The sequence below is a fragment of the Schistocerca piceifrons genome, chromosome X (assembly GCF_021461385.2).
Source record: "Schistocerca piceifrons isolate TAMUIC-IGC-003096 chromosome X, iqSchPice1.1, whole genome shotgun sequence".
NCBI lineage: Eukaryota > Metazoa > Arthropoda > Insecta > Orthoptera > Acrididae > Schistocerca > Schistocerca piceifrons.
Window position 1 is genome coordinate 100696978 of NC_060149.1, and position 13989 is coordinate 100710966.

At 39.7% G+C, this 13989-nt stretch overlaps 1 protein-coding gene across 1 annotated transcript in view; it reads right to left on the reverse strand.

Moving 5' to 3' along the window:
* The window catches only part of LOC124722972, a 210686-nt gene that overhangs the window by 41341 nt on the left and 155356 nt on the right, over nucleotides 1-13989 (reverse strand). Inside the window, exons 11-12 of the mRNA XM_047248140.1 lie at nucleotides 11195-11357; nucleotides 10290-10497 (exon numbers count right to left, since the gene is read on the reverse strand). Of these exons, the coding sequence (XP_047104096.1) occupies nucleotides 10290-10497; nucleotides 11195-11357 (371 nt within the window). The remainder of the gene's footprint in view (nucleotides 1-10289; nucleotides 10498-11194; nucleotides 11358-13989) is intronic.

Sequence of the window (13989 nt, forward strand, 5' to 3'; positions counted from 1 at the left end):
AGAGTGTATTTATGCTTCATATATAATGAAGTTAGAACACATTTTTTAATCTGTCAAATATAAGTTGTAATGAAACATACTGGTTGACTGAAACTGTTTCTGCAATCCATCAGCCACATATAGTTTCAACATAACACCTCATGCAGTAATACCTACACAAAAAGTTTGAAGATCTATGCACAGTGATTCAATTATAAAATATGGTACCAATTCTGACAGAGAGTGTAATCATGCAAGAACACAAAATGGTAACATAAATCTGACGAATCATAGCATCTTAGTATTCATTCAGAGTAGTCCTATTTCCTTATAAATCCATAAAATGGCAACAAGTTCAGATTCTTTTGGTGTTACAATCAAATGCGGTATGTTTATGATGGCAAAAACTACATCTCGCACGTTCCTTCACATGCTGTCAGAATTCTCAATCAAGTAAAACTAATTTCCAAATAAACCACCATATATCTACATCTGTTTCTCAAGAATTTCATCTCACTACCTTGCACTTTGGTTTTCTCTCTACCTCTCATAACCCAGGTTTCTGATGCATATGTCAAATCAGGACATAGTATGTGTGGTATATAACCTCTTTCCTGATTTGGGGTACATCCTTGCTCCATATCAGGCTTCTGATACTCTTCCAAAATGCTTCTGCTTTTCTCCCCTGCTCATTTCTTTCTCTGTCGTTTTTTCCATCTTCTTGTATCAGGCTTCCTAGGTACTTGAAACTCTCCACTCTTCTCAATTGTTCCCCACCAACTGTTATTCCCGTTATTCCTCTCTCCTTCTTTCTTGTTGTGATAACCATCTCACTCCTACTTATACTAAATTTCATCCCATATTCTTGTACTATTCATTCCCATACATCCAACTGCTCTTTTACTTTCTCCTCCTTATTCCGCCAAATCATCAGATCATCTGCAAACACCATAGCTTTCATATTCCTTTCACCAATTACTTGTGCTACTGTACTCATTATATCATCCCTCACTACAGTGGAGAGTAATGATGAAAGTGCACTTCCCTGCCTCAAGCCATTCTTCTGTTCAACCCAACCTGATCTCTCTCCTCCCACTTTCACACAGCTCACACTTCCATGGTACAGTTCCCTTATCCTCCAAATAATCTGCTACTCCTCTGTTCTCCAGGGCTTTCCACACTTTGCTTCTACATACACTATCATATGCCTTTTTAATGTCCAGGAAGGTCATTAATAGATATATTCCATATCCATAGTGCTGTTCCTGCAGTTGTCTTACAGCAAAAATTAGATCCACCATGAACCTTCCTGTTCTGAAACCATGTTGCTCTTCTCTCATTCTTCCTACTAATTTTGCCCAAATTCAAAACTCTTTGCGCAATGACTCATCAATGTTATCTCCTGAGAGTTCTTGCACTCTTTTCTATTTCCCACCTTAAAGATCAGGACAATTATTCCCTTCTTCCAGTCTTCTGGGATCATCTTCTGCCTCCGCACAATTTTCATTACTCGATTTAGCCATTGTATCTCCACCTCTCTTGCTGCTCTCACCATCTCTACACTTAGCTCTTCCTGACCTGGTGACTTCCCTCCCTTCATCTTACCCTATGCCTCTTCCACTTCTCTCCATGTAAGGTCTTTTTCTATTTGCTGTTCCTCCTCTTTTTCCTCCTCAGCTTGTTCCTCCTCATCCAGGTCTCCATTCGGATTCTGGAGTTTTTCAAAATACTCCTTCCACATATTCTTGAGTTCTTCCTTATTCACTACATCTTCTCCACTTTTGTCCACCATTCGAGCATAATCTGTTGTACCATTCTTCCTCTTACTTTTAATCATCCCATATAACACCTTTTTTGAACCTTCACTATCCTCCTCCATCATTCTGGTCCACTGTTCCATCCACTTTCTTCTTTCCTCCGCCACCACTCTTTTTGCTTCTTTCTTGCTTACGTGATACTCTTCTCTTATCTGTACTGTTCACTTCTGGAACCATACCCTAAGGGCTCTATTCTTCTGTATTGGAGTGACAAAGATAGACAGGTTAAGAAATGATAGGATCAGAGAGTTAATGAAGGTGGAACCATTACAGGAGGAGATAGAGAAATCAAGGCTGAGATGGTATGGACATGTTAAGAGAATGGAGGAGAAGAGGATACCCAGGAGGATACATGAGATAAAACTGGAAGGAAAGAGACCAAAGGGAAGACTGAGAGACAAATGGCTGAAAGAAGCAGAGGTATGCATCCAGAAGAAAGGAGAAGACTGGACCAAGGTGAAGACGGAGAGATGGTGACAAGATGATGGAGAGGCCTATGTTCCATACAGACCCGGCCAGAGGCTGGAAACTGTCCAAGATGATGATGATGATGATGATGATGATGATGATGATGATGATGATATCTGCATCTACATACATATTCCATGAGCCACCATGTGGTTCCTAGTGGAGGGTACCTTGTACCACAACTAGCCATTTTGTTTCCTGTCCCACTCAGAAACAGAGTTAGGGAAAACTGACTGACTGTATGACTCTGTATGATTCTTAATTTGTCCTGTCCTGTCTTCTTGATCCATACATGAAATGTGCATTGGTGGCATTAGAATCATTCTGCAGTCAACTGCAAATGCAGAGTCTCTAAATTTTCTCGATAGCATTGTGTGAGAATAATGTCATCTTCCCTCAAAGGGCTCCCACTGTAGTTAAAAAAAATCTCCATATTACTTTTGTGTTGGTCAAAGCTACTGATAACAAATCTAACAGCCCATATCTGAACTGCTTCAATGTCTTCCTTTAATCCAACCTGGTAGAGATCCCAAATACTCAAGCAGTGTCCACACATGGTCACACTGTTATTCTATTGGAGGTCTCCTCTAGAGATGAACCAAACATTCCTAAAATTCTGCCAGTAAACTGAGGTCAACCATTCACCTTTCCTACTACCATCCTTATGTGTCCTTATATACCCTTACAAAAGTTTCACTGTTGAGTTTTCTATTCTGGTGCAAAACTCTGTAACACATTTCGGGTTGATTTTAGGTGGAAAATAGTAGATTCCTTGAGATTTCAATACAAGGTATGACTCCATGTTGAAAAGTAATGTTTCCAAATTTTTTATGTGAAAACTCTTAAAGGTTTTTAAAAAACAAACTTTATTAACAGTCTACATTTTTATAGTTCATGCCTGCATATTTATTTCTTGTTATGGTCACCCTAACAAGGAACACATCTCCCCAAACAAGGGACCAGTTTGTTGATACAGTCACTGCAGAATGTTTGACTTTGTTGACAGAGCCACATCATCATCTCAGCTTGCATCATTTCATCACTATTAAAATGAAGTCCTCAAAGACATTCCTTATGTTTTGGAAACAGATGAAAATCAGATGAAGCCAGATCAGGACTGTATCATAATATTTTTACTAAGGGTTGTAAATTACATGTAACTCTAATATTTGTATTAAACAAGTTTTGACTTTGACAGCATGTAGATAGCTGATTGTGTTTTGTGTGAAGTTACATACACACTTTTTTGAATTCTTTTATGATAACAGCAGCTGAGTAGTGTAAGGAGGCATACAGTTGTTTTTTTTTTTTTTTTCAAATTATTTGCATGTCTGCTAATACAAATGTATACATTTATAAAGTAGTCTAGCAGTAATGCTCATAATTATTAGTGTCAGTATGTTACCACTTGTCATAATTTGTGATTAGTACACTTCATAGAAGTAGCATGGGTTTGTAAAGTGTCCACACCTAAAACAAATGAATGAGTCTTAAACAATCCATGTCTGTCATTAGGGGGGCACTGAATAAATATCATAAATGATAGCCTCGAAGTCAAATTCGAGAGCACAATCAGTATCAGTATAGAAGGTAGACATGGTTGGAAACAACACATACAGAGTATGGTATTATATGAGACTAAGATGGAGCAACTTGCTTAGCTTAGGGTCTGCCCACATGACCCACAACCCATGCCTCTGGTGGTGCTTCTTACTCATGAGAAATGCCTCTGACCCTCCATTGATGGGGATATTAAATCTCAACCCCCTGAAATTAGCACCTAGGACCAAAAATTTCCTGGTTGTGGTAGTAGTACTAAGTGGTTGGAGTAGCAGAACAATCTGCCAGCTGATCCAGTACCATTGGCTGATGACTGGCCCCATCCAGAACCCCAGTCAAGCCCACCAGGGATGATGGAGATAACAGCACACCCAAAGCTGAGACTGCTTCACGACAACCAGTGTGAGGGACAATTGGAATGGATTGAGTGATTCTATCTCCATAGACTCCAAAACCCTAAACCCTCACCCACCTACCAGCGATAAGGCCAAGGGAGTGGAGGATCATATCGATGTGCGGAAGGCATGGAAGAGACTAGTGTCCAGTACAGGGTTCACAGGCAGAGGCAAGATCAGGAACACTGGTTTTGACTATGGTCATGGCTTGAGCTGGTTGTGTCATGTGGACATGCCGATTCCTGATGGCAACCACCTGATGGCCCCTGTGGCCTACAACTACCCCTTCAGTCCATCTCAGACGCCAGGTAATTGTGCATACCCAGACAGGTCCCCAATGTGTAGGTGTGCCTGTACACAGAAAGGGCATGATGTAAATGATGCAGAACGTCTAACAGGATGTTGTGCTGGTGTCCATGTGGGATTTTGGCCGAATTGATCCCAATGACTGGGTTGAACTTTATGTCACAAGGAAGCTGTGCAACACCTCGTCATTTGATGATGTGTGTAAGCCCTTCCACATCTTGGTCTTGTATGAATCAACCATTCACACAGCCTCTGTATTGTATATGGGGTGAAAGAGAGTGGTGATCACACGTTCAGAGCTATTACAGTGCTAGAAGGCCTGGAACCGTACCAACATAAATTGGTGGTGGTGAAGATAGCAATGCACCCGCAGCAATGGACTTCTCTGCAACCAATACTGTGAGGACCTGTTGGGACAAAAGGAGTGATCCTGTGTCCATAGACTCTCAAACTGTGAACCCCTCATCCATCCACCAGTGAGTGAGGACAAGGGGGAGGGGGGGGGGAGGTATATCGTCAGATACCAGAGTGTAAGGTGCCACTTCAATGGTGAAAATCCTCTCGAAGGTAGGGATGGTAGCAGCAGTGGTAGTGGATGACATGCAGGCCACAAACAGGAAGTATGAGAGAGCATTCCTCCAACAGTAACCACGCAGCACCCTGAAATAGCACAGTGAAATCAACATGGACCCTCTCCCACGAGTGGTCAGGGTGGGACCATGGCACAGATCTACGTGCTGGGGACATCTGATGGAAGAAGCAACCATGGCAGGACTAGGATGCATGTTCAATGTCAGCATCAATGCTGGGGAAAGAGATGTGCCTCCTGGCCAAAAGCATTTATGTTTTCCCCAATGAAGGAGCTGGAGGGTGTAGGGTCAGATCAGGGCCAATATGAAGGCCCGGCAGTCAGAGACCTCCATGGCCAATGTTAAGACACCCTCTGTGGCACTGAGCTGAAAGCACAGTGTGAAATAATTTCAAGAAACTGGGTGGACCACACAGGAAACATGCTTTGGTCACCCTCACTGAACTGCCCACAAAACATTCCTCAGGCCTGGGTCTCAGGACATTGTAGAGGCTACCCTACAAGCCATCAGTGAGAATTCATTCAAGGTAATTTGTAGGTGTTATACAGGGCAAAACAAATAGTTTCTTGACAATCAAATCACACATCTGATCCAAGAAGAACATGTGATGGAACATCTGCACTGGCCTGTTGGGCAATAGGTTGAAAATGGATTTTATTGTGATACCCACTCAAAACCAACACACAGCACTGTAGAAGCTCTGCTGTCTTCTCCAGGAACTTAGAACAATGCCTAGAAAAGGAAATCAAAGGTTTGTGGCCAGTCAACAGATGGAATTTGCTGCTACACAAAGAAACAAGAAATTTCTTGACACCATAATTAATTGCTAAATACTCCTTCTCTATTTTGCAATAGTTGAGCTATGCAGCATTTAATATTTTGGAGGTGAAGGCAACTGGGGTCTCAGAACCATCCAACAATTTGTGGGACAAAACCACCCTAATGCCAAACTGTATGTGTCGATTGTCAGTGTCAGTGGTAAGCCTGACATATATGGTATCAGACATGGAGCAGCCACAATACCATAAGCTGTTGGAAAGCCTTTTGATAAGACAGCTGACCACACAAATTTGACACTCCTCTTGCACAGTTGATTGAGAAAGGTGCATGATCTGCACCATTTGGGGAATCAGCTTGGCACAGAATATGATTTTATCCAGAAATTATCACAATTGTTTAAGGTTATAAGAGTGTCATATTGACAATCACATCAACATGGTCATTTGTGGGTGGCATATCCATGTGTCCCATGTATTTGATGCTGGGGGCAAAGAAACAGCACTTTTCCTACTTACAGCATAAATCATTTTAACAAGGGTTTCAAGATTCTTGTGATGTTCCACGTGTGTCAATACCATAATGATAATATCATCTAAATAATTAACACAGTGCAGAAGATCTTCTGTTCTATATACTTTTGGAAATGGCCGGTGCACCCACGCCTCTAAATGGTAGGCAACTGTACCTGAATGGGCCACATAGCATTTAAAAGTAGCAACTGATGTTAAACATCATCACGTGATAGTTGGAGATACACATGCTTTAAATCTATCTTTGAACAAAAGTGGCCCACCACCGGTCAAGCCAACAACATGTCTGGTTGAGGCAGTGGGTAGAGATCAATTAACAGTGCACTTAAAACAGTCACAAATATATAGAGAGCTACACAGTTTTTTAATAACTGTCAGAGGCATCACCCATTGTCTGGTGGAAACCAAGCAAATAATCCCTTGGTCCTGAAACCATGCGAGTTCTGCCTGAACAGCTTCATGAAATGATAAAGCACTGCAGAAGGCTTCAGGGAAATGTGAGCCATAAAGTTACATGTACACCTGAGTGTTGATTCAAAAATCTCCCTATATGAAGTGCACAGGGTGTGTAGATCAGAAAAAGACACTGTAACTGACATTAAATTAACTTACTCCTCTAGCTTGAACTCAATGAAAACTAAATTGAAAATGTTAGTAGCAGTAGGGGAATGCACAACCAAGAAGGTCAGTACATGTTCAATGTTTTGTACTTATCTGGCAGCAACAGCTCAATATTTGGTAGGGAAACTGCTAGCTCTGGAGCCATGATGTAGCGTATGACAGTGTTTCCTCATGCCACAGCTAAGCACATGGCTGGCAGTGAAGTGACCACTTCTGCCCCAGGTCCAGCTGTCCTCTGCACAATGCACGTGTCAACTTCAGGATGACTTGACTGGAGTTTCTTCAAAGTGTCTGAATATATCTGAATGCCAGAGAGAGAGAATGTGTCTAACCCACCAGATTAGCATTACAAGAAACGTCATCTAATGATGAGGAGGGAGCAGAATAATCAACGTACTTAAGTCTCTCACAACATGCTGGCATGCTGGATGCTCATGAACATGGATGAGATTTAGAAGCAGAACTACAAGATAATATGTCTTAATTATCGGGTAACTGCAGCTTGCAACTATGACCAACAACTTGGAAAACTTGAATTTCATGTGTAAAAGCAGCATGCTGCCAAAGAAACCTTGAAAGTTTTAGCAATTTTAATCATTTCAGCAATACTAGGGTCAGACTAGCCAAAGCTTTAGTTGTGACCTCCCTGTCAGGGGCAAGGCACTCAATCACATCTCGAATCAATGATTCTTCATAAGAAACTGTACAGTTCTTGCACATGAAATTACATTTGTTTGCAAGACCTTGCAAGTCGGCAGTCCAAGCTGCATACATCTGTCCTTGTTATGACACTGATTGAACTGGAGCCTAGCAGTAACAGGTGGGTTTGTAGACTGTAGTCTTCTGTCAAAACAACAAAGAGATCATGAAAGACAATTCACTAGTGCCCAAGAGATGTCACAATTTATGCACCACTTCATAGAAATGACTACTACATAGAAGACAAAAGCAATAAGCAAAACAGTACCATTCAAAACAATGAAGGTAGACTTCTCAGCTCTCCAAAGACTCATAAGAGGCATTGAACAGCGGTGGGAATGTAGTCATGGCTACCATCTGATGTGGTTGTTGCTACTCTGAAATGAGACATGGACAAAAGCCTGCTGTACAAGCTGCAGCTTTTGTTGTTGCTGGTGCTGTTCCTCTTGAACGCAAAACTGTTGCCACTGTTGAAGTTGCAATGACAGCAGATGCTGCCAGTGTTCCAAAACCTTGGAGTCTATAATGTACACTCAGTGAGTGAATACATTGCCATAAACATGGTACAGTAAGAACTTGTTATCACGAAAGTGTCGCCGGCCGCGGTGGCCGAGCGGTTGTAGGCGCTCAGTCCGGAACCGCGCGACTGCTACGGTCGCAGGTTTGAATCCTGCCTCGGGCATGGGTGTAATGAAGTCCTTAGGTTAGTTAGGTTTAAGTAGTTCTAAGTTCTAGGGGACTGATGACCACAGATGTTAAGTCCCATAGTGCTCAGAGCCATTTGAACCATTTGAATGAAAGTGTCCGTGCTCGATATGAAGGTGTAAACAGAGCAAGGCTCATCATGATCATAGTACTGAGTAAGCACCAAGAATAATCAACAGCGAGTTGAGGGCCACAGCAGGTTTGGTATCAGTATAGAGGCTAGGTGTGGCTGGAAACAAAACATATGGTGTACTACTCGAGACTGCTATGGCGATAGCTTCGCCTGTGGCTGTCAGTGGCTCAGCCCACACAACCCACATTCCATGCCTCTGATACTACTCCTCACTCATGTGCTGCAAAGTCTCTGATCCACTATCAGTATCATCTAATGGTGTGGATATTAAAGAAGATTCTGACTGTAAATGCATACTTTGACATGTTTCATGTCCTAGAAGAGTCTCTTTCAGGATGGGATTTATAGAAGGTGGCGTGTGAATGAATGACATTGAAATATATATCCCTCCATTAACAGAATTACTAAGCTTGGTTATTTTTTATTTACTTCTGAATAATTATTGTTAAGTGCATGGCAAAGGGTTCCTTTTATTCTATTATTATATGCATCATATATAAACCACTGTTTTTATTCCAGACACAGATGCAAGGGCAAAACAATCACTGCTTAAAAAATCTTAATAAAGCTGTAATTATCTGATTTATAGCATTAATAATTCTTGGGTACTGGTACTGTGTCATTCATACAGAATCTTCTCGTATGATATTCTGGGCCTTTTTGATGAGGCTTTCTTCTGGGAACAAGCTGCACACTGTAGTAAACTGCCAAAATTTCGCTAATTTAAGAAATTTATAACCATAAATATTAATGATTGTTTGTTCAATGATATTCCTTTGATTGCTGGAAGAATTCAGTAGGATATTAGTAGCTGGGGGGTAGGGCATCAGTGGCATCTTCTCTATATTTATGATTGGATGTATCGGTGGAGTCCTTGTAGGCTGGATGGTCAGCATATATGAAACTGGCAACCTATAAAAATTGTCACAGTTATCATTGCTTGGACATTTACTAATCATGACTGGCTCTCTGGCTTTCAGTTTACACTGGTGTGGTGCCCTTGAAAAAGTGACAACATTAACAAAGTATATGTTCTGATTGCATGTTTTACTATGGTCATTTATGGCTGACTTGTTATGATACTTGAGGTACACATCATTAATGATCTTTTTGCTGGTCTTTAACTGCACAGAGAGAGCCATGCCCCCACCATATGCTTCCTGCCTTCTGGATGCCTAACTGAGGAGAATGCATGAACAGCATTTGCCATGGTATTTCATGGAACACTTCTTAGTGTTGTTGAACAGATGTGTTTCAGTCTCAAATTCAGCTCGAAATCATCACATCATTGTTACTAAAGATGGAAGTCTTGATATTCTGTTTACTGACTGTTATATTTGTAATTAATTTTACTAGCAAGAAATTGCAGCAGCACTGTACTTTGCTGCAGCTTTTGTAACAACTTCCAGTGTCTATCTCTCCATTGATATAATATAATATATTCCATTATATGGATAAAATATAGTAACTTTTTGAAATGCTTTATGGTCTTATGAACAACCCTGCATTGTTCACTCTACCTAAGGTTGTCCAACAAAAGTGCAATTTCCATAGACTTGGCAGGCAGATAATCACCACTATGATAGATGAATGAACAGCAAATAAAGATTTAAAATATGTTACATAAATATAAGATAAACAATAAAAGAGTCACATAACTGAAGAATTGATACTTCATTGTAAATACAATCATAGAGATCCTATACCTTTGATATAATGCCCCCAGTGTGTAAAACTGATGTACTGGCATTTTCCTCCATCCGAGTAGTCAGATAACCAGGTAGCTCCGAAAATGTTAATAAACCTAGTCTTTCCTGATGTACAACATTAGTTGTTTTGTCCAAATTATTTGCAGACTTTAAGTTTACTGAATTTACAGAACCAACAGCTTTATTATTAACCTTCTTCAGCTCCCTGCAAAAGTATGAGCAATTAAACTCATAATCCACTTAAAACTGCAAGATTATATAAAGCAGCAATTATATTATCACAAGAAAAATGTTTTATGGTACAGTTAAGTAAATCACACATAACATTGGTACCTCTCTGCCAAATAAAAGAAACAGCCAACAAATGAGGTAAATTAATTCTGCTGGTAAATCATCAACAAACATGATGAAACTGAGAGATTTTATAATCTTCATTCATTGTTTTTCAATGGTGAGATGCTGCGGGAGGGGAGGGCAGAGGCAAGGGTACAAAGAACATGACAGGAGAAGGTGTTGGGAGTAGGAATGATGCAAATGCTATTGTCACAGGGAGACTGGAAATATAGTCATAGATGCAAAATTCTGATTGTGTTTCATCTGTTTATCTTTTTCTTTGATTAGTCCTTGATCCAAGTTATGTGTTTAGACTTACACTTTATCTAATGACATCTCAAAACAGGTGCTCCAGTTTATCCCTCCCCATAATAAAAAGGGTGTTTTAAAATATTTTATTGCACACACCAGTAAATATAAAAATCACTACATGTTTCAGTTTGTCTTTTGACTCATATAATATTACATCATAAATTATGCATTTGAAGTTTTTTGTCCTGTCAATACTGAAATATTATTCTGTGCAGTGATTTTATGCTGTAGTTTATTCACCATAAAATGTTACATACTCAACTGTATAAAGTAAATTTTGTATGCCAGCTCCTATCTTTACATTTGTTTTGTCCTGATGACTGAAATCATTAACTTTCTTTTTGGATGGCAAGTTACATTTAGCTATTTTGTCTGCACTGACATCTTTCCTTTTCAAATTTAAATATGTATTTTCTTTATCTGCAAAAGTAAGAAAAAGGTTAAATTAAACAAATCATTTTACATTATGAGTGATTTTTTGTCTTAATTCAGCACTTAATACATTATACTCTCTTAGATAAAAATAGCTTAAATGTTACATTTTCCTTATAGTACTATAGCATAAACAGTATTAAATAAGTAATATTGTGGTTTTCATTATTTTAGACAAGGCTTCTTGATTTCCACTAAGGTCAGAATTGTAACATGTAAATTGAAAGGGGTCCCTGTTGTCAGCTAGAGTGGGACAGTACGCTTAATCAGCGGCAATGAGTGAAAGTATGTACTGGATCGGGATTCGAACCCAGGATCTCCTGCTTACTAGACAGGTGCGATAACCATTGTGCCATCCAGCACACAGCATTATTGCAACTGCAAGGACTATCTAGGCATGCCTCACAGTCGATCTACACTCCCATCGAGCACCACCTATCCACAGACCCTCTCCATTATACTCCCATTCACATCAGAGATTCCCACAGGAGGCCAGACATATTTGTGCATTCGCCCTGACAAAGGTGGATCCATTGCCCAACTAGGCTTATCAATTATATGAATGTATGGTGTCTGTCCTCCTGTGGGAATCTCTGTGTAGCAAATAGGAGTACAATGGACAGGGACTGCAGATAGGTGGCACTCAATGGGAATGGGAATCGGTAATGAGGTATGCTGAGATAGTCCATACAGTTGCCACAATGCTGTGTCCTGGATGGCATAGGGTTATCGCTCCTGCCTAATATGCAGGAGATTCTGGGTTTGAATCCCAGTCAGGTACACATTTTTGCTCATTGCTGCTGATTCCATTTAATGTCCCACTGCAACTGACAGCAGCAATCCCCCTTCAGTTTATATATAATGTTTCACAGCTGCAGATTCTGACATGTCTGAAAGAACAGACACCACACATTCATATCATAGAATTATAACATTTTTTCTCAAAATTATGTTCTCATATTGTATAATAATTTAGAAAGAACTACCTGATTTCCTTTATATATTCAAAATGTTTGCTCAGTAATTATGTGGTAAAATAGAAATGAGCATACGGCATCATTGGACAGGAGGCCCCATCCGGGGAAGTTAGGCCGCCAAGTGCAAGTCTTATTTCAGTTGATGCCACATTGGGCAACTTACACGCTGGTGATGGGGATGAAATGATGATGAGGACAACACAACACCCAGTCCCGAACCAGAGAAAATCACCAACCCTGCTGGGATTTGAACCTGGGCCCACTTCCATGGGAGGCGAGCACATTACCACCCAGCTAAGCAGGCAGACATTATGTGGTAATTTTTAAGTTGAGAATAAGAGAGAGAAATCTTATTGCCAACATCTACAACCAATAGAGTGATGTTATGGGTGTTAACAACCAACGTCTCTAGTAGCAGGTTCCAAGTGTTACAAAAACCTGAAAGAAGCATCACAGAATTGTACTTACATTCTATAGGTGTCTGCATTGTATTTTGTATGAGTGTGTCATAAATGCAGACTTCTGTGTGCCTCATTAGAAATTCTCAACTTATTTAACTTATTTAGCTGTGACCTATATGCTGGCTACAAGTTCTTCATTCGAGTTTTATAAGCATGTTGCAGTCATCTTTACACTGAAACAAAGCTAGTTGCAACCCCCCATCTGATTTTGCTTTACTCCTATCAATAATTTTTTTTTCTTTCACATTTCAGCTGTGACTGACTAAACATACTGTGTGTATATTACATACATATCAGAATGGTCACAATACTGTACTTCCTTTATCTTTCATTACATGATTATTTAAGTGTTAATTTTCAATTTTCTGAATATAGTGGAATAGTTGATTTTGTTTAAAAGCATGTTCATTAAAAGTAATGCATAACTGGAATTACTTTAAAAGTGTCTAATGAAAATATTAAAATGAACTAATCATTAGTTTTGAGAGTATTTTATTGCACAAACAATAGTAAATGTAAAAATCACCAATCACCCCTCAATCCAGGTTTTCCAGTAACTATCTTCATATATCCTAAAAGTAATTAACTTAACTGATAATTGTAATTAAAGTTTGGGCACACACAAATTTATTTTTTGCCATTTGAGCCATTATATTTTTTTTACTTCTCAATGTCCATATTATACTTTTGTTGAATTAATCTTCCTGAACTAAATAGGCACCTCCAGTGTACCAAAGTTCATAGATACCAATCAGCAAAGTAGTTTTTATGCAAGGGTTCAAAACCACTCTGCTCTCATTATATAGTGAAATATAGAAAAGCCAAACAAGTCTGCCATTATGCCAGCCACATTGTTTCAGTTAATGTCCACATGTGTCAGTCAGTGTCACTGTGAGCTTCTTTGGTTGATATGAACAAGAACTGTGTTTATTAGTTTGCACTATATAGGTGTGTTCTTGACTTTTGCTACACTGAATGTGACTGATATTGACATTATTAGAGAAGAGTGCTCATACGACTATGCTTTTATGAACTGTCAGTAGTGGAAGGGTAAGATTTCTGATAAGTGTTGTCACTGGACTCTCCCACTGAACTGTCACTGATTGTATACTAAGGTGACAAAAGTCTTGGGATGGTGATATGCACTGCGGTATTGGCTGTCATCCAGTCAACTGCACTTTG